We start from the raw sequence: 22,626 nt of genomic DNA, 5'->3' as shown, positions 1-22,626 counted from the left end.
TTTCGTGAAATTCATTGAGAAACGATGACACGGGTTGAAGCAAAACTACATAAATAAAACGTTCGCTTGGGTTCAAATCAGTACTGTTTTATTCTGACGAGTGGAATCATGTTTAAAACGTGTTTAGGGATTGTTTTGCTGATTTCTTGTGACGGATTGCTTGCACAAAATGTAAGCAATTCGTTTAATTGGGGAGTAGAGCATTGTGGCTATGCATTAGGCTTGGTGATGAATAAGCTGAATTTATTAGACCACCACATCATCGAGAAAGAGGTTCAAATGGAGAGTAAGCTAAACGATTTGAGCTCTAAGATTGATAGTTTAATGCAGCAAAAGTGCAATACAACAACCCTTCCGGTGTTCAACAAGACCAAAGACGATGTTTACAGCTCCTGTAGGAAGACACCCGCTACTGGAGTGTACACGATACAGCCTGAAAAGCCATTTAAAGAGCCAATTACTGTGCTGTGCGATCAAGAGTACGAATCAGGCGGCTGGATTGTGATACAGCATCGGTTTGACGGATCGACAAACTTCTATCGGAACTGGAAGGAGTACAAGAATGGGTTCGGAAATCTGGACGGAGAGTTTTGGCTGGGTTTGGATCGTATTTATCAGTTGACTGTGTCGCAGCCATATGAGTTGGTTGTACTGCTGGAGGATTTCGATGGCAACAAAACGTTCGCCAGATACGATCAGTTTGAGATAGCTGACGAGAACCAGATGTACATGCTTAGTAAAATAGAAGGCTTCTCAGGACCTGCGGGTGATTCCTTAGGGAATGTGAAAGGGATGAAGTTTTCCACTCTAGATTCCGACAATGATACATGGAAGGATAGCTGTGCAGTGACCTACACAGGAGCCTGGTGGTATAGCGCTTGCCACGCTAGGTAATGCATGGAGAAAGTGTAAAAACAGCATATAATTAATGTGTCAGTGCAATAATATATTTTCGTTACAGCAATCTGAATGGGCAGTACTTGCGAGGCGAAACTACAGAATATGCAACAGGGATGGTATGGAAAACGTTCCGGGGATACTATCACTCACTAAAAATGGCAAAAATGATGATAAGGCCCAAATGGCTGCGAGCTTGAGTGGGTATAGCTACACAAATGTGAACAATGATAAATAGAATGCTAATAAAACTTACACGCATGGAATAATATTCACGAATTTGGATAATATATAGAATATTTTAAAAGCATCTTTCAAACGACTCGAAGAAACTGACCTTTTGTAGTTTAAGGTTCTAAATTTTCTCCTAATATTGTTTGTGGTTTACTCTTATGGCTCGATTGCATGATTTGTGTTCATCAATATATTAATCACAATCAGTTCAATTCAAATCAATTCTTTAATCTGTATGTCTGCCTTAAAGGTTACGCATATTTTTATTATTAACTATACTATTCAATTCTGAATGAATCTATCTTATTATCTAACCGAGAACAATCTAAGTATCGTTATCACCATGAGGACGAGAAATTTAGAGATGATTTTTAACGGAAACGGAAAACGGAAATATATATATTATTTTAGAATCTGATCACAATACTTTTGTCAAAATAGTGACAAATAGATGTAAACTATTGTTTTGTTCTTTTAGCATAAAGCAGCTGAGCATCGTGTTATACACATATCGTTAAACTTTTATATAGGAAAAAATATTATTAAAAAATGGACAAAAATAAATCATCGACGGTAAAACTTTTGTCTTAAATGAGAAATCCAGTTAGGTGCAGAGTTAAGAACGATATTGTGAATCCCCTCCATGGCGCAAGACTATGAATAAAAACAAAAGAAGCTAAATGATAAGCACCGGAGTCTGCTTACGTCGTATGGTTTGCGGGGCAGTAAGTGCAAATGATGTACGCTAATTATTTTATTTAAAAACTCCTTATTTATATGCTTGTGATTTCATATGATAATACTTAATTCATGGTGCTTGAAGATTATTCAAATTGAACATTGAGATCTTAATTCACATTTATTGCTCTCGAGCAGAAAAAAAAATATCAACGGTTGAATAGTTTGTTTTCAAGGTCATCGAAAGTATATGTTTTATTTGATAGGAGCACTCTTCAAACATAAAACTAGTTAACATTTGGCCACGAGCGTCATTTGTATGGTGTGATCAGTGTTATCAACATGTGCAAGTTAAATTTGCTGGTTCATTTTGCTCTGTTTTGCACAACGGTCGGTGTGCAATGTGACTCAAGTGCCGAAACATCGAGTGATGTAAAAGGAGGTTTTGCGTTTGAAATGATCATGACAAAACTAATACAGCTAGAAGATCATATTAAACTGAAGGACGATGCATTGGAAAAAAGCTATAAGGAGTTAAATTGCAGGATTGAAAATTATGTACAAAACAAGGACAAAGAAAACGAAATAAACGAAAATGTTTATAAATCTTGCAATGCTGCACCATTTGCTTCTTCTGGTGTATATAAAATACAACCTGAAAAGCCATTTAAAGAGCCAATTACTGTTCTGTGCGATCAAGAGTACGAATCAGGCGGCTGGATTGTGATACAGCATCGTTTTGACGGATCGACAAACTTCTATCGGAACTGGAAGGAGTACAAGAATGGGTTCGGAAATCTGGACGGAGAGTTTTGGCTGGGTTTGGATCGTATTTATCAGTTGACTGTGTCGCAACCACATGAACTGATTGTACTGCTGGAGGATTTTGATGGGAATAAAACGTTCTCCAGATACGATCACTTTGAAATAGGTGATGAAGGCCAAAAGTATTCGGTCATGAAAATAGAAAAATACTCAGGAACGGCTGGAGATGCTTTCAGCGGCACTAAAAATGTTAAGTTTTCTACATTTGATGCGGATAATGATACCTGGGACAATCATTGTGCAGTGAAGTTTACCGGAGCCTGGTGGTATAGCAATTGTCATTCAAGGTACATTAGTTTTTGCTGCAGTGGAGCCCTCGTAACTAAAAAGTATTGACTAAACTCTATTTTCAGCAATCTTAATGGAAAATATCTGAAAGGCGAAACGAAGGAATATGCTACAGGAATGGTGTGGTCATCGTTTCGTGGACATTATTATGCACTAAAAACTGCGAAAATGATGATAAGGCCAAAAATGTAATCGGCATTCCATGCGACACAAAACTTAAAGGGTTTTCTAAGTCACTTTCAAATGTAAACATTTATATTCGCCGCGTGCAAGATGTTAATCCACATCAATCTGATATTTCATTTGCATCAAAATAATATTATCCACATGAACACCCTGAAGCTCAACTGAAGTGTTGAAAATAATGTGTTGATATTGAAACTTCATTTTGAACAAATAAACCATTTGACAGCTGTTGATAAACATCTTGGATGTGATGAATAATTATGTGCACATTCGAAAGTGTCTTGGGAAACCCTGTAATAATAACCTAAACAAATAATTATTGGACAGTGATTTCATTGAATTACAAAGCAAATAACTTTAACAAGTACTAAAACATTGAACATTTGAATTCAACTGTACATTGTAACAAAAACTGATGACACTAAACCGATACAGGGGTTTCCAAGAGTTGAAAATCATGCTGAATAAATTAAAAAACTATAATGATGCAAATGAAATATCAAATTGATGTGGATTAACATCTTGAACATCTTGTTTATATTCGAAACTGACTTGGAAAACCCTGTCGAAACACTTACAATGCTTTTCCTCAGTTTTGCTGAAAAAAGAAAAACATTGAGCAGTTCTAGGAATTTGATCAACACTAATTCGTTATTGGATATTGATTGTAATTTCATTGACGATATAGGATTGTCCAAGTATGTTTCGAATGTAAACATTGTTATTCACCGCGTGCAAAATGTTATTCCACATCGATCTGCCATTTAATTTCCATCATAATAATGATGTTTAATTTTTTCAGCATGATTTTCAACCCTCCAACGGGCTGCTGCCACCGTTTTTTTCGCCGGGGTTTGAATCCGGATCTCATCACCCATTGTCAGGTGAAGTATTGAAAATCATGCTGAAGAAAGTAAAAACTATTATGATGAAAATGAAATATCAGAGTGATGTGGAGTAACCTTGGCGGTGAAAAACGAGTGTCTTGGAAAATCCTGTAACCATGCAACCAGACATCCCGAGAAATAGCGTCGTTTCATGAAGCCAAATTCGATGACATCCGAAGATATTCGATTGCAGGTTCATAGAAAAACAATCAGTTTCACGGCGAATATTTTCAGTGAAGCATATGTTTTAAATTCAGAAGTACAGTCTGTTCCCGAATGCGCGGTTTCTGCGTTCCCGACGAATCCGCGTAACTCGAATATCCGCGTAAATCGAATTTCATGTTTTTTGACTAAAATACTATTGATTACTCGGAGTTTTTGATTTAATTTAGTACTTTTATACACTTTATCATTTATTTGATATGATTCGTGCAGAAAATTCTAATATTTCTGGCTTTTAAACGGTTTCAATTTGTTAGCAGAAATACAATTTATACCGAACATGAAGCAAATTGTACTGATTTGACATTTAATCTGTCAAATTTAGAAAACCGCGTATCTCCGAATCCGCGTAAGTCGAGAACCGTGTAACTCGGGAACAGACTGTACACACCTAAGACTGTAAAGATTTAGTTTAGGGTGCAGTCTGTTCCCGAGATACGAGGTTTTTGCGTTCTCGAGGAATTCGCATGAATCGAATTCCGCGTCTTTCAACTAAAATACATTTGGTAGCTCGGTATTTTCGATTGAATTAGGTATTTTTATACTCTTTATCATTTTTTTATTTGATACAATTCGTGAAGAAAACTACGATATAATTTTTTATTTATTTTGAGCGAATTCTTTTTTTTAGAAAAAATGTAACTTATACTGCATTGGACTGGGCAAATTGTACTGATCATTCTTGAAGAAATTGTACGATGATATTCGATCTATGAAATCTAGAAAACCACGTGTCGCTGAATCTGTGTCGGGAACCGCATAACTCGGGAACAGACTGTATTCGATTGAGGCCGCGTGGTCAAATCTAGACCTTTAGCCAACCCCGTACCACACATTTTTGTGCGAAGTAGTAGCTCAGTTCATCATCAATTAGTAGTTCAACAATTCGTAAAAGTGTTTCACCAATCAACGTCAACACATACAGTGAGTATTCAATATCATCAGCGCTTAGCCATTGTAACCGGTGTGCAAACGGTATAAGTAAATAATTAGTCCTAACCATCATATTAGGCGCAAAGGTACATAGCGAGTTTGTTGGTTGGTACAGGTAAAGCGATATATGTTAGAAAAAGGTGTCTACATCGATGGGAAGCTGCAGCCAAGGGTCAACGTTTAGCATAATCGTTGAGCGGACCGAATCACAATCACGTGTTTTATAGTGGGAGAGTATTTTGATAAATTCCTAGTTTTAATTATAAACTATTTGATTTATATAAATGGGGCCCTTCACGATTCTAGTCTCGATCGAAACCTCGAACGTAACGGACGTATCCATAGAGAGAGAAGATCAAATCGATATAAGCCGAAGCGATGGCGACTTCGTGCTGTGTAATTCGTGTGGACTATACTAAAGTCCTCAAACAACCGACGCATCTAGAAACAACTACATTTGTGGTGCAAAAGCTAGGATGGCAGTTAAATGAAATTGTGAGAATTCATTTTAGAAGTTCCCAACCAATTGCATTTGTGAAGTTGAAGGGAGGCTATGAGAATTGTAGAAGAAAACGACAAAAAACATTCGATAGAATGTAACGGGAAGCAGTTTCCGATAGTGATTCGGTTGGATGACAATTCTGTGTCGATCAAACTACATGATCTCTCGGTGGAGGTCACTGACAACGAGATAATAAAATACGCATCTCTGTAAGGATAAGTTAGAGCGGTACGTGAAGGACAATGGGGAACCCAATTTCTATGGGCTGGGATACCAGACGGGTATCGGTATGTGACAATGGTGCTCGCTAAACCCGTACCATCATACGTCACAATTAGCGGAGAGCAAACTTTGGTCTCTTATCGAGGAAAAAAACAAACATGCAAATACTGCGAGAGAGCAGTGCACTTTGGCATGACATGTACCCAAAGCCAAGACTTGTTCAAAAATCGTCGGTGCAAAATCGCATCACCAGCTTTGCGGAAGCTGTGACAAATACAGTGCCAATAAATACCGTGCCAGTAAATACAGTGACAGAAGAGACCTATGGAATGAATTATCTTCGGTAAAAACAAACAGTGCAAGATCATCTGTAGAGACCAGTGACACGATTAGAGAAGCAATCGAACGTAGACAACACTCAAATGAGAGAATCGGATCCTCTACGAAGAGAACAAGTAGCGTAGTGGGAGAGCAAGAGGTGGTCAGTATAATATAGTGCAATCAAAGAAAAAAAAACATTAAAAGTCCAGCGCGAGTAAGAAGTGAGGGCCCAAAAAACGATCACGGTGGGATAAATTGAACATTACTAATAATGATAAAAATACTCCAGAAAGCCCAGTAAGATCTAGATCGCGAACGAGAGAGGATAAAAAAGACACAATTTGAAATGGCGAATCCTCAAGGTACGACGAATTGCGAAATATCGTTACGGATCGGTACGATAAACGTCGCAAACATTTCAAGTCCGACAAAAATAAATGCACTGATAGTATGCATGCAAGAGTGTAACAATGCAATATGAAATATAGAAAATGTTAGTGATTACGATATAATAACAAATATAGACGAGAGGCAGAGAGGTACAGCAATACCTGCACGTAATGAGATAAAAAGCACATACATTGAAAAAAGTGATGACGGTAGACTGATATGTGTATTAATGATAAAACGAGATTGATCATTTTGTATGCACCATCTGATACGCAGAACAGACACTCGAGAGAAAGTTTTTTTTCAACATACATTAGCACACCACTTAAGACATCCTACTGATAATATTGTATTTGCGGGTGATTTCAATTGTGTCATTGAAAAAAAAAAGATGCAATAGGAAGTTCGAATTTTAGTTTAGCTTTAAAAAAAATGCCGCAAATCACGTACAGGTAGTAGATACTCGGAACATTGCTAAAAGGAACATTGAATATGTATATATTACCTCGAACGTCTAGATAGAATATAGATTTCAAAAAATTTTACAGAAAAACTGCGAACGGCAGATATTCAAAGATTCGCTTTCAGCGACCATCGAGCATATTAATACACCAGAGATACACAGTGAATTTTAGTTTAACAATTGGGTAGAATGGTGGACTTTGCAAAACAAAAAGTTAAGAGTTTCTTTAAATGGAAAAATAAACTAAAATATAGAGAGAACACTATAAAACAAGAATGATTTCAAACAGATCTGAATGAATCTTATTTCAAATATAATAATTATCCTATGCAAAAAAATATATATAAATAGAATAAAGGCAGAAATATTAACTTTACAACGAGATAAAACTAAGAACTATGTTAGGGAGAACACATCATATATGGCGGGCAAACCACTTTCAACATTTCATTTAAACATTCGTCGTAAAAATAGAACAGTTATTAAAACAATGCAGAACAATGACACAATTATAGAAAATGAAGCAGAAATAAATCGTTTCGTTAATAACCATTTTAAAACCCTTCGGGAAAGCAATGGAACAACACGAAATAATGCTCCTATAAATATAACTAGGGTAAATGAAAACTGTGAACATAATAGAAATTTGGCTTAAGAAATTGAAACTCATGAAATATATCAAGCAATTAGAACACCTAGCAAGAACAAATATCCAGGGTTAGATGGACTGTCATACGAGTTCTATGAACAATTTTTTGATGTACATAATACTTAAAGAACTGAACTTAATACGGAATGAGGCTCTCAATCTAAACATTCCACCACAATTTGTTGAGGGAATAATAGTCCTAGTACCCACATTGAAGAAAGAATCACAGCTTCATGGAAGTATGGATTCACTTCGTCCAATAACTCGTCTTAACTGTGATTATAAAATATTATGTTAGTAGAATTCTTAAGCTAAGATTAACAAAAACTATAGCTGAAAATAAGCTTCTTACAACAGCGCAAAATTGTTGCAATAGTCAAGAGAATATTTTGGTATTTGGAATAGTTGGCGATATCTCAGACATTCCACCATCATACTGTAATGTGATCGAACGTACGCGGGGGCCGTCGAGCACTATCTTTGCGGGGAGTCAGTTTTTACTGACATGATACGAGGTGGAGCGAACTGTTCAAAGCGGATTGATTGAACCCGGCATTTGATCGTCCCGAAGGGGTTTCCCTTATTGGAAACTCTTGAAATAAGTTGGTAGGCTAAGTTTTAGGAAACGTAACGTCCTATCTTGGCAGTCCGAATGAATCTGATTTGCCGCGATTGGAATAAGGTTTATTTATACATAAACAATATTGGTTCGGTAGAATTACTTGGGTCGTTTTCTTTGTTTTGTATTTTACTTGGTGTAAATGAACTTCTGGTTTAAGTTGAGGTGTTTCTAAGTTGTTTGAACTTACAATGTGTATGGAAGGGTTTGAGGTGTTTTTGTCGCTGTGTGCTTATGCTGCAGTTTTAATGTGTTGCGAAAGAAGGTTTCAAATGGGTGTCTTCGTCACCGCGCTTGTGCATTTTTATGCGTTCTCTACTTTGTTGCGGTGACGGTTGCGTTTGCTTATGTTGCGTGTTTCGGTTGTTTTTGTATGGACTGTGTGGCCTGAACTCTTCGGGTTTGTTGCCCTGGTCTGATTTACTGAATGTGTTATAAATGTATTGCAATAGTGTGATTTGACTTTCCAAAGTGTGTTATCATGTGTCTATAGCTGGTAGTGTGGTTTGTAATAAGATCTGTATAGTAGATATGCTACAATATCCAAGCATGAACAAAATAAGAATAGAAATGGCTTATCCATCTACTGCAATTATATAAAAACCAACAGCAAGCACACTTCACAAATCAATAGTCAGTTCTTATAGCACACCACATATAATACTAAAATTCCCTAAAATAAAGTGGAATAACGTATGGCTCAATATGAATGGTAAACAACTGAACTCGGAACAAAAAAGCTATACGTACTTGTTGACCAATGAAAGAGTATACACTCAAGAGTTGAAATTTAAATGTAATTTAGTTAGCAGTCCTAATTGTGACAAATGTAGCAGTGTTGAAAAAAATCAACACAAACTAAAATAATGTCGAGAGAGAAATATGAACTGGGAACTATTCAGGGAAATAGCTCAAGAGCTCCAAATTAAAATATTGCCGTTCGATAGATTGATAAAACCAGATGTCAGAAAAAAGAACAATAAGGGAAAACAATTAATCAAGTTATTCAGTAGTTACGTGATAGTAATAATTAAAAATGAAATCGAATAAAGTAGGTAAGATTTAAGTAAATGATGGAATAAAAACTGAATTAGTTGATTTTATTAAAAAAAAAGTTTACAAATATTATACAATTTTGAGTTTACAAACGTCATGATGTTTAAAGTAGAGTACAATGTTCTTAATTTCCACCCTTAGGTGACGCTTATTATTCACGATTGAATGAATTAATGAAACATTCAGTGTAAAAAAATGGTCATTGATAGACTTCATCAACAGAATAAAAAATAAAAAAAAACAAGTCTGACATCTTTTTAGGCATCTTTTTAAGCTTGCGATGTACTGTTTCCAACATGTGTTGAGCAATTTAGCTCCACTTTACCTTATGTTCTCAAGGTGACTCACCGCTTTTGTTTTTTTTTTTCATTCTTTTGTATCAAATACCCAATAAAAACGGTAGGGCCGTTTTTTCTGAAGAATAAAAACAAAATCTAACCAACAAAAAATAATAATAATCCAACAGCCGTGCCGACCCCTGGATGCCATGGCAGTTACGCTGCCATCGGTCAACGTCCATGGGGACGACAGTGTTCACTCGCACACTGTCGCACACACTAAGAGCGTTAGACTTAGTGTGCGCCGTGCGCCGTTTGAGCCAGTGAGTGTGCAAAAGAGCCGATCAAGCAGGAGTCCTCGGCAGGGCGACTGGCGCGCTTCCAAATAATTTAAACGTGTTTGTATTGCGTGTCATTTGTTAATTATTGTATCGCGTTTTATAAGTGTTAAAATAAACATAAATAAATAAAATAAAATAAACACATTTCGTTGAAAGCAACTTTCGAATACCATTTCGCATTAAAGTATTGATAGTCTGGCAAAGGCAGTCGAAAATATAGCTTAGATTGCGCAGCGGACTGGCTTAACAGATTAAACCAAACACACCAACGAACAACCCGACCGTGTTTGTTATTACGGTAACGACTTTCGGAGCTGCTTGTTCGCCTAGCAGCGCCTAGTATGACGTCAATAACATGAATGGCTGATAGGTTCACCTAGCCATTCCCCCTGGCAGTTCAGTACATCAAATATGAACGCTACGTGGACGACATGCTGGCTAGTGTCGAGGTGGAAGATGAAGCCTTGAAACTAGTAGATGATGCTAGGTATGTACATGGACAAGGTGGATTCATGATCCGCAACTGGATTTCGAACTCGAAGTGGGTTAGTGGAACACCGCTCTTAAGGCCGAGAAAGTTCTCGGTATGTGGCGGGACACCGCATCTGATGTCTTCACGTTTCGCCTTAACCCAAGGCACATTGAGCAGGTACTTACCTTAACAAGATCGCCGACCAAGCGCGAAGTCTTAGGCCGAAAATACACGGACTGGAATTTCGCGACCGCGGACTATTGACAGTTTGTATATGGGTTTGACCACAGGCGGAATTCCACGGCCGCAAAATTCCGCCTGTTGAAAAATGTATGAATATGACAGTTCGGAAAACTAACCGTTGACAGTTTGTATGGGTTTGAAAGCATGCAAAATTCCGCGTCCGCAAAATTCCGGTCCGTGTATTTTTGGCCTTATGTATGCTTATGATGATATATGATTCGCTAGTCCGCATAGGGCACTATCTCATGTATTTGTAACAGATAAGCGGATGCGCAGCAGGAAAATGGGCAACATGGGTTGCGATTCTCCAGAACCAAGAGAATGTTATCGCCATTCCGAGATATTATCGCAATATTACGTCATCTCGCGTCTAAAATGTCCAAATACATGTCTTCTACGGTTTAAGTGAGAGCAGCGGTAACATATCTAAGGTTTGAAGAACACGGGATCATCAAATGTGCCCTGGTCGGTTCTAAAACGATGGTGGCACCGATGTATTGAGAGAGAGAAAGACTAAATGAGAGAGAGAGAAAGACTAAAGAGTCAGTTTTGAAAGTAAACGTTGTTATTCAACGCGTGCTAGATGGTAATCCACATCGATCTGATATTTCATTTTCATCATCATAATTTTTAATTTCTTCAGCATTATTTCAACGTCTCAAGCTGGATTGAGTTTGAAAGTTCTTTGTGATGTGTTGAAAATCATGTAATAAAACTGAAATTTCATTTTGAAGCAAATACATCATTTGAAATCTGTTGTAAAAACCTGCAGCGAATTATAATGTGCACATTCGAAAGTGATTTGGAAAATCTTGTAATGATGCGCACTTTCAAAAGTGTCTTGGAAACCCCTTTAAAGAATAGTGTAAGAAAAAGGTAAAGTGTCAATCATTCCACTTTTGGGACACATTCCAACGTAATAACAATATTTTATTCTATTTTAAGCAATGCGGTAAAGCTGTTCCTTCTGAATAAAAAAAAAACATTAAATTAAAAAAAAAACAGCTCGGTTATAATCTGATGCGATATTTTATTTGATAGAAACTACTTCAAGAATATGTCTTTATTTTAACTGCATTATTTTAGTCTATTACCGAAAAAAAATTAAACTCTATACATGAATAAACAAAATCTAAAATATACATCTTTAAAACAAAAAAATCCCCGCAAATAGCTCTAGACCTGCATCCGCCAGTTATAGAGGGTACCAATCTTAGATATTCTTTATGTTCACAAGAAGCGATCAGATTGATTATCATTCCACCAATGTTCTGTAGCAACGGGAACTAATGTTGTTTGCTCGAAGCTATTATGAAAAAGGTAAATACACATTCAGATAAGATTGCAAGGTCTTATCACTGTTGTGGGCTTTTCGTTAAATTGCCTTGCGAGACGATGACACGGGTTGAAGCAAAAATATATAAATAAAACGTTTGCTTGTGTTCAAATTAGTACTGTTTTGTTCTGATGAGCGGAATCATGTTTAAAACGTGTTTAGGGATTGTTTTGCTGATTTGTTGTGACGGATTGCTTGCGCAAAATGTAAGCAATTCATATTATTGGGGAGTACAGCATTGTGGTTATGCATTAGGCTTGGTGATGAATGAGCTAAATTTATTAGGCCATCTCATCATCGAGAAAGAGGTTCAACTGCAAAGTAAACTGTACGATTTGAGCTCTAAGATTGATAGTTTAATGCAGCAAAAGTGCAATACAACAACCCTTCCGGTGTTCAACGAGACCAAAGACGATGTTTACAGGTCCTGTAAGGAGACACCCACTACTGGAGTGTACATGATACAGCCTGAAAAGCCATTTAAGGAGCCAATTACTGTGCTGTGCGATCAAGAGTACGAATCAGGTGGCTGGATTGTGATACAGCATCGTTTTGACGGATCGACAAACTTCTATCGGAACTGGAAGGAGTACAAGAATGGGTTCGGAAATCTGGACGGAGAGTTTTGGCTGGGTTTGGATCGTATTTATCAGTTGACTGTGTCGCAGCCATATGAGTTGGTTGTACTGCTGGAGGATTTCGATGGCAACAAAACGTTCGCCAGATACGATCAGTTTGAGATAGCTGACGAGAACCAGATGTACATGCTTAGTAAAATAGAAGGCTTCTCAGGACCTGCGGGTGATTCCTTAGGGAATGCGAAAGGGATGAAGTTTTCCACTCTAGATTCCGACAACGATATAGCGAAGGATAGCTGTGCAGTGACCTTCACCGGAGCCTGGTGGTATAACGCTTGCCACGCTAGGTAATGCATGGAGAAAGTATAAAAACAGCATATAATTAATGTTTCTGTCCAATAACAAATTTTCGTTATAGCAATCTGAATGGGCAGTACTTGCGAGGCAAAACTACAGAATGTGGAAAAGGGATGGTATGGGATACATTCCGCGGACACTGTCATTCACTAAAAATGGCAAAAATGATGATAAGGCCCAAAGGGCTGCAAGCTTGAGTTGACTAATGTGAACAATGATAAATAGAATGTTAATAAAACTTACACACATGGAATAATATTGACGACTATGGGTAGTTTAGATAACTTTTTAAAAGCATAGCAGGATCTTTCTCATGACTCAAAGGAAATGTCCATTTGTAGCTTACTGTTCTTCATTTTTTTGTTAACTGGTGGTTTACTCTGATGGCTCGATTAGACGGAAACAGAAAACTCAAATATACATTAGTTAAGAATCAGATCACATAGCTATGCTAATGTCATCCAAATAGGGAAGAATATATTCAAAAATATTGTTTCGACTTTTCAGCATATACTTACTGAACATTGTGTTATACACATCTCTACTTTTATTGTCCTACTAAGATATAATTCAATAATGGACAAACGTATATTATCAACGGCAAAACTTTTGACTCAAAGGAGAAAAGTAGGTTGATAAATAGTTAAGAATGATATTATGCATAACCAGCTTGTACGATAGACTAAGCATAAAAAAGTGAAGCTAAATGATAAGCGCCGGAGTCTGCTTACGTCATATGGTTTGCTGGGCTGTAAGTGCCTATTATGTAAGTGCAAATGCCAACATTATATTAAAAAAAACTTTCTATTTATACCTAATGAATGTAATTTAGCCGGTCTCGTGGTACAGTCGTCAACTCATACGAATTGCCTACAACATGTCCGTCATGGGTTCAAGCCCCAAATGGACCGTACCCAATTTGACCGTGGTCGGTCAAAGCCTTCCTGTACCACTTGTGGGCTAACTACATTACTCGAACACTCGAACAACTCGAACTTGGGCATGGCTACCCATATAGGCGTTCGAGATTAAATTTGCACCACATAGCTGGATAGTCACTCTTTGCTACGGGGAGACGGTCCATTCTAGGCTTGAACCCACAACATGCATGCTATTGAGTCATACGAGTTGACGACTGTACCACAAGAACGGCCTTTAAAATACCAAATCTTTGAACATTTAAATTCAACAGTATATTATAACAAAAACACATAGAATGCTTTTTCTCAGTTGGAATCTGCAGTGACTTGTACCCTAACATTATTTTCAAAATTTATCTAAAATTCCTGAAACATAACAATTGATACGTAAAATAATGAATCAAATATCTCGTTTTTAACCTTAACAACATATCTATCCTTGAGTACACTTCTGCTTTATGCCTTAAGATATGTCGATACTATCAAGAAATGTGCGCCAATGCAAACCTTACAAGCATCACAAGCATATTTTCCAGTTTCGCTACCGAAAAACAATTCAACAAGAACAGTAAGCAAACGAAGGGCATACGCTTCGTTCCATAAAGATAGGTGCGTTCTTACGACAACCCACCCAATCATTCCCAACCACCCCAACCCATTCTCCCTCCACTCATCGGTGACTCAATGCGTGCAAAATCTTTCTACACGCATGTGACTTTGGAGTGTGGTTTGAGGGTGATTTGGGGGCAAAATAAACATCCCTTTTTAAAGCTTCTCACTTCCGGCGTACCGGTGTATCCGTTAGTACTTATGCGGTGTTGGTTCTTTTCAACGATGCAGGGAAGAGATTGTCCCGTCAATATGTGAAGAAGTTGATTCAAAAACACCTTCCGCTTTATTGAAAGGTTGTTTGTCGATTGGTGGAAAGGTGAGAAAAAACATCATCAAGCTGCTACCAAGCGGCCTTGATTTTTCTGCTTTTTGTTATTTGTTATGTTGAGCGGCGAGTAAAAGAACGAATAAGCCAATAATGCTTTGCACAATGCTTACGTAGTGATATTGAATCATCTATTATTGCCCCGATAAGATGGTTATATGCTAATATCTACAATGTTTGGCCAACGCATTAAACATTATAGAATGAAAAAAAGCAAAGTAGTATTATAATTTAACATAAGGAAAGATAGCATTGAGTTTTAAGATAAAAATTGTTTCGAACACATTCTATCAATATTTCATGAGCGTTACTTTGCACGCCTTGTAAAATTGAAATCATCCCAAAGCAGACAAGGTCCAAAATCGTTGGAAAAATTCAATTTCTAATGTCAATATATTCGATGAAACTCCTCTGTTTGACCATGGAAGCCAATGGAAAAACGGGTGACGATCGTGACCGGGTGCCCTCGTACCAGCGCAACGTGAACAAGCAAACAGATGATTCCCGAGAGAATGATCGAATCCAAAGCTTCCCAGAAAGAAGAAGAAAAAAAAGAAACGATGATACACTCACCCACTCGCTAAAACGGATACATACGTTCATGGTTTGCGAGCCGAATGCAAACCAATGCAAACAAGAAAATTGAATCAGGAAGTCCAGTGCTAACACTATGCTTGCTAACGCGAATGCACGTCTGGGTTTGGGCCGGCGTGCATATAAGTCGTTTATTTAACCTCCTGCCAAGTCGCTATTTCTCTTGGGTTTTGTGTTAGAAACTGTAGACAAAACTTTTATTATTCGGCCAAATATTTCTAGCACTTAAATCGTGGGTTTATACATGTTGTTGTGGAACTTTTTTTTCACACTAGCATAAAATGTAAAACAGAACTAATTTTTTATCTTAACTTATAGACAAATCTTAAGAACTAATGTAGACATATTTTAAATTTTTGTTTGTGGAATATACATTTATTAACAAAGATTTTCACAAATTAAACTCTTTTTTTTAAGTTAAAAACCCTAACAAGCAAAACTTTTATATAATATTCTTAAATCCTAAAATTAATAAATGAATTAATTCCTAAATTAACTAATTAATGTAATTCTTAAAACATTCTTCATAATATGACTCGTATTTTCATGCTAATCAAGGTTGAGTAATGAATTAAATTTATTATGTATTCGATTTTACATTGATTTTGTAGCTATCATTATCATAAAGACTCAATACAACTGTTTTATGTAAGAGGGATACCAATAATGGTGGGGTTTACGAGTTTTGTTTTTTTTTAGCTAGAAACTAGAGTAAAATTATTTCAACACTAATATAGATTTTCCTATATCAGTTAGACTAGTACGCCCTAGAATTATATTTATGATATTATATTTATATGCACGTGTCAGATGTCATTAATTAACATGTCTTACTGCTTCTTCTTTGGCATAACAACCGTTGTCAGTCAAGGCCTGCCTGTACCACTAATGGGGTTGGCTTTCAGTGACTTACTGATTGCACATAGCAGGATAGTCAGACCTACGTATGGACGCACGGGCCATTGGGGGCTTGAACCAATGACGGGTCTTACACATTGATAATTTACCATTAAATTGATTTGGCTTAAATGGAACCGAAAATGATTCGGCTGTTTTACACTGCCAACGTAATTATTTTCCAAAATCCATGTTACCTATATAGGAGCAAACAATTGTATTGTAAAAGCACATTTTATATTTTCTCCTTAGTTACAAAATCGCTAGTTGTAAATGAGTAACAGAAACATCAACAAACACAACAATAGTAATATCGACTACGAATGGACAGACCACAACGCCTCTGTTTGGCAGAATGTAATCAGAAAGCTGCGTTACCTTATCTGAAGTTCTATGTTCATCATTGAGGAGAATTATCACTTCCGGGTAGATTTGTTCCGTGCCGTGCTTGATTTGATTACGATGCCTCCACACAGATTTTTGGGCCGACAGTAGATTTGCCCGAGAGTCGGTAAAGGTATCCAGACAGGAGGGCCAGTCCATGGTACGATACCTTATCCATCTCCATACATGACAGCTTTGAATGGCAACAGAAGCAACAGCTGCTACCAATCAGACACTCGTCAGACACACTGACATCTGTCCTAAGTATCTGCAGCGAACTCAGTGAGTGGTGCTGAATGCCGTGATTGCGAGATCGGAAAAGAACCGAGGAACCGTAAAAACCTCTTCGTCAAGGGCCAAGATTTGGGAGCATTCGGTTCAACGCGCGCCAGATGGTTAGGCGGCCCCGGAGTGGTAACTTCAAACGTATCTCAAAATTAGATTTTGATTAGGTTAGGCAGTTGAAATTCGGTGTCCGCCCCAGAAGTAGGGACCAGCCGGGATTGAATTGGGTTTTGATGGACTGTTGATGGGCGATTAATTTACGTTAATATTACATTTCCACATAAAACACCATAATCGCTGTTGGGTTAAATTTATTACTTTTACTCATCGACGTGATTGACACTGATGCTGGAACAAAACTGAGCTTTTACACAGCAATCTACAGTAATTTTAATATCGTCTTTCAGTGTTTCTTAGACGGTAAGTCAAATTTAAAGGATAAGGTCGATGATTTTCGTACCAAAATTGGTCCAAAAAAGGATGAATAATAACGTTTTGTATAAATTTATTTCACATTGATTTGAAAATAGTTGTTTTTTTCAATACTAAAAAATGAGCTTGTTTTATGACAGAGATTCTGAATTTTTTTATTCATTTGACATTTCCAAAAAATAACTAAAACAGTTTTTCTCTTTCTCTTGAAAGACGCAAAATACGATTTAGCCGACATAAGTCGGCGTGCAGTCGTGTCTTTGGTAGTGTGATCTGCTCCGCAGTCTGCTGTATGGAATATTACATCAATTTTGCATCCTCAGAAAATCCTTCTGCCCATTTCTCATTTTCTTATCACAATGCAGACAGTTGCAAACAATTCCTGTCACTGACATAAGTATCACCGGAGAGTGACAGCATACTGCAGTGTGCAGAGAGCGTGCAAGCAACATCGCAGCAGGGACACCGAATGGATGAGGACGTTTGTATACGTATGCATAATACATGCAGCTCACTTTTCCGATGCCTTAATATTTTCCTCACTGCTCACTGTCAGGCATGTGTGTAAGAAAACAATTTCCCATCTCGAATGACTTCTATTGCACAGCGCAGTGGTGGCGGAAAAGCTTTTGTGAAGCGTGGAAGGATGAGTTGATCGTTTTACATACATTTGAGCTTGGCCAGAGTGCATATGTGGCTAGATATGTCTGCATGCAAGCAAGCTGCACTGAAATGAGTTGTGCGGGTCAAATCTTATTGGCTCAAACTTAAGCAAATATTCATTATCAATCATGGGGATGAGTGTTAATTTCACTTCATCTCTGTGCTGGTAGCGTGCAGAGAAGCTCAAAGCTATAAATATATTGTGGTTCACAGCTTACTGACAGATAGTTTTAAGCTATCAATCATGATAACATAATTTTTAAATTAATCAACCAATAGCTTCTGTTATATTAGTAATGCATAAGTTATAGCCTGAAAGATGAGTATAATTATAAATCTAACGTTCATGTATGTTACATATAATTTCACATCATTAATTACATGCGTATGAAATCTGTGTTTTATGGAATTGTTTAATTACGCACGTGCTTTGTAAAAAATATACTTTGTAAAACAAATACAAATGATAAATATGTATATCGTGTACTGTTTAGTGTGTGTAAAAGTCAGGTGATTACGTTTTTTTTAAGTTTTAATAGTAGTATTACTTCAGCACCCCCATGATGTACAGCATTCGGGGAACAATAAACGAACCTTTTGCCTTTGTCTTGCCAACACCTTTCCTTGGGGAACTGCCGAGTAACTGCCGCTGCGGCATCATTACACACAAGAAAACATGCTTAATTGATTGCCCGCCGGGATTTATTGTGCTAGGGACCTGCGTCAACTGGATGTGACAGCTGAGCTTTTTCATTTAGTTAAATTAATTTCTCTTAATTTTCCACTCTAACAAGGCATTTGACACCTACGATGCCGGGGTGCACGGCAGCACTTGATGCGTTAGTTTTATTTTCCTGCACAATTTGTCGGTTGTCACCTTTGCCTTTTAAACACCCGTCACTGCTGTTTTATGTTTAGCGCTTCGAGGTATTTTTTTTTGTTATTTTTTGCTCCGAAACATTTGCTCCGACGGACACAGACTTTGTAATTGTTCCTTGTTTTGGTGAGATTTTAATTGTTTGATGATTAGAGTCTCCTTATCAGTAATGAAATGTGATAGAGTCCTTTAATGATAGATAATGTATCATTTGTTCATACATAGTCATTTGATCCTTTTTATAATATCGTTTTATTTCTTCATAATCACACGATTTTAAACCATATCACAATTACAAAATAATTTGTAGAAAATTTTGCAAAAATATTAAAAACAATGTTTAATGTTTTACTATGATATAATTTTTTTTGCTAAAAGTCACCATTATTTTACAATTTTGCCAATAAATTCGATCAAGGTTATTAAAACACAAAGACCAGGGTCAACGATTATGTATGAAGAACCAACACAATCCGCAAGTGAAAGAGTTGTTTCAGCATTATAATTGTAAGTAATTTAGCAATCGTTTCTACAATCGTCCATTGAAACATAGTCAAAGAACAGACATTAAAGAGTTCCATTTTAAATGCGAGCTTCTATAGCAATAATATACTGCATCACTAAACCTTACCTTTGTTACGCTGGTTGTGTGCAATTGTATTCATTTTATTAAAGCTTCAAACGTTCTCGATTTTGTGCACTAACGTCAACCTCAATGTTGAACATAATTTTTATTCCCTTTTCGCCCGTCCGTCACAGTTACCGAAAAGTAGTTTATTGTCGGTTCTGTTTTGTGCTGGCACGCGACGCTTCATGTCTCACTGGTCACGCTGTTCGCTGTCAGCTAGCTAGACGTCGCTTTAGAATGAAACTAACGCCAACAAGCGATAAAGAATGTGCCGGAGACGGTGCAGCATTCTTTGCGACCACGGCGGGCAACGTGGAGCGGTGGCATTAGGTCTCGTTTAGCCCTGTGCTGACCATGAAACATACGAACAAAATTCTTGGACTTGGGCCAAAAACATCCTACTTCCGTCGATGACCGGGGGTACGGTGTACATTTTTGTGGTACTTATCGACTTGTTGCTATGCCGGTAAATCTAAGGGCGAGTCCGGTAGCCAATTATGAAGATTCGAGTGATGATTGCGTTTTGCGTGGTCTAGGAGTGCAACTTACCTAAGTGTGCGTCCGGGATGTGCAATGCAGTGGATGTGATGTTTGAGGCTGATAGTTTGGTACAATTAAACCCGATTCATAAATAAATCAATTATGCAGTGTTGTTTGCACATTTGATTATGTTTTGCCTTCGATGGTGGGTGCTTCATTTAACAGAATTTAACGAGAGAACTGTTTATTAGTTTAGTTGTCATTTTTACCGACTTTAAATAACTATACAAAATACGAACGTGTATATATGTACTCATAAATATGAATCATACAGCAAAGTACATTCAAACAAGATAATGAATACAAAAATGAAATTACATTTTGAAACAAATAAAAAACCAACCACTGACTGCAAACCGTGACAATATTGTTATAAATTACTTTCAAACTGAATTTTCCTGTATTATAACACGCTCACTAGCGGAAGCTAGCGGTCGAATATATGCATGAAATGTCTGCAAAAGGCCCCATTATTCATGCTCACAAACTTTTCTAAGAATATTATCTACCCGCACCACGGTTCGTACGCCGCAGAGCGAATCCAGCGCAGGGGCTTACTGTCGACTTATGCAAAATAAGACGAAACTTTAAGCCCATCGTTAAGAAACTACTAGTGGCTCAGGTCACCTCCATCTGTCACTTGCGATACACAGAACATGGTGGCGCACAAAGTAAACTCAGCACATCAGCAGCCGAAAAAGCCAAATCTGTTTCAAAGCGTTGACTTTTAGTGTCCTGAAAGGCGTTGCGGACCTGAATTAGCGTCGCAAAAGGTGTATCAAATGGGTGCAAGTTAACAAATGGGACGTTCTTGCTGCCGATGGCACAAGGTGTTGCCGTTCCTACCAACGCTACTTTACCAACGGCTCTGAGCAGCTCGTTTCGCTACGATAACACTTGCTCCAGCTAAACGGTTGGGCTTCGATCGGTAAATTATTAGATTGTCAAACGGTAATTTTTTGACACCCGGAGCAAAGTTTTCCGCTGCGAGGAAAAACACTTTGGCCACTCATTATGTAAAACACTCCGTCCGTCCGTCCGCTCTGGCGGCACGTCGTCGTACGGCAAGATGCAAGCATCGTTCCCTTTTAGTTCACCGCCATGGTAAACAAATGGGACGCATAGTGGCGAAACAATCCGGTGTGACTGCATAATGATAGCGGGTAAATTTATGCTCAACGCTAATAATAGCGACCAAAAACCAAAAAAAGGAAAAGTAGCAGCGGCAGCAACTGCTTTGCCGCCCTCAAAAACACTTGGGCCAGGAGGCACTCGCTCGCTTCCGTTTACATTTGCACCGTGAAATTGCAAAGCAAAACTTCAACAACATTGCACTTGCGACTGTTGTATCATTTCTTTCATTTTCACAGTTCCAGTGCTCGATTCTGCTGTTCAGGTTCCTCAAGCTGACCTTCCCGGCAAACGGTTTCCTCATTACCCCTTTTTTTGTTGCTTCTCGATACGCGCAAACCCACAGCGAAGGGAGCAGAATAAAAGCTTATTTTTCATTTCTATTCCCCTCTCTTGCTTTCCCGCCCGACAAAAGCAGTTTATTTATGGAGCGAAGCGGCAATCGAGCTGTTTCAGCTTTCTACACCGTAATGGAAGCAAACGAACTGGCTGCAAGAAATCTTACGTCGGGCAAGTGGCCATCTCCAGATTCGGCCAGGAAAAATAGCAGTTGGTAATGTTGTTTCGGGGCGGAGGCTTGCAAAGCTGTGCAAATGATTGCTTCGTTCGCAACACGAGTTGCCACTTTCTGGTGTTCATTTATGTTAATCGACGGTACTTGAAGGAAGCTGGCCGAACTGTAAGCAATAGGGATGGCAAACGCGGAACATAAATACATTTGTGTGAAGCTATTGAGCATCGAGATTGAAACTAATTTTGGCTCGTAGGTGCTAGGACGTTTGAAATTGTCAGGAAAATATATGATCAATTACGCTTAAAAAAAACTAAAAATCATTACTGCTAATTGGACGATAACATTTCCCTTTTTTCATATATTTTTTTTATTTTTAGATACAACAGTGACAATAATACGAATAGTGGTGTCAATGCGCTATTAAATAATGAAGCTATTTATCTTTAAACGCATGAACAAGTATTTTTTGGCGTTTATGGATGTTATTGAGATATATTCATCAATTGTACATTTTTATTATATCTATTATTTTATTATTCTCTATTATTATATAGTATTACGACGGGCTTAGGCCATTCGATTCAGTTTTTATAGAATTAAATAATTATGTCATACCAATTAATATGTACGAAATTGTGCAACTAATCCCACAATCAGTTGAATATTTCTTCTGTTTGGCGTTACGACCTACGGCAATGATACCGGTTGTTACAGGCTTATTAGACTCATGCGAAACAAGAATAGCCCGGATGAGATTCGAACCTGTCTTTGCGATTGAACAGCCTACTTGATGCTAAAAATATGTAATGTTTTTATAATAAATGTTAATGTAAGATAGTACAGGGTA

General features: G+C 37.6%; 3 protein-coding genes across 3 annotated transcripts; all 3 read left to right on the top strand.

Moving 5' to 3' along the window:
- Positions 1-76: 76 nt before the first annotated feature.
- On the top strand, positions 77-1,168 carry LOC120951071 (ryncolin-1-like). Its single transcript, XM_040369585.2, has 2 exons — positions 77-890; positions 962-1,168. The coding sequence occupies exons 1-2, from the start codon at positions 109-111 to the stop codon at positions 1,095-1,097; spliced, it is 918 nt and encodes a 305-aa protein (XP_040225519.2). The 5' UTR covers positions 77-108; the 3' UTR covers positions 1,098-1,168.
- A 101-nt stretch (positions 1,169-1,269) lies between these two features.
- Positions 1,270-3,444, top strand: LOC120951072 (microfibril-associated glycoprotein 4-like). Its single transcript, XM_040369586.2, has 2 exons — positions 1,270-2,921; positions 2,988-3,444. The coding sequence occupies exons 1-2, from the start codon at positions 2,152-2,154 to the stop codon at positions 3,112-3,114; spliced, it is 897 nt and encodes a 298-aa protein (XP_040225520.2). The 5' UTR covers positions 1,270-2,151; the 3' UTR covers positions 3,115-3,444.
- Positions 3,445-12,191: 8,747 nt separating this feature from the next.
- LOC120952349 (ficolin-1-like) lies at positions 12,192-13,239 on the top strand. Its single transcript, XM_040371632.2, has 2 exons — positions 12,192-12,967; positions 13,039-13,239. The coding sequence occupies exons 1-2, from the start codon at positions 12,306-12,308 to the stop codon at positions 13,172-13,174; spliced, it is 798 nt and encodes a 265-aa protein (XP_040227566.2). The 5' UTR covers positions 12,192-12,305; the 3' UTR covers positions 13,175-13,239.
- The last annotated feature ends 9,387 nt before the right edge of the window (positions 13,240-22,626 follow it).

This window comes from Anopheles coluzzii, chromosome 2 (assembly GCF_943734685.1).
Source record: "Anopheles coluzzii chromosome 2, AcolN3, whole genome shotgun sequence".
Taxonomy (NCBI): Eukaryota; Metazoa; Arthropoda; class Insecta; order Diptera; family Culicidae; genus Anopheles; species Anopheles coluzzii.
This window is presented reverse-complemented; position numbering and strand designations above follow the sequence as displayed.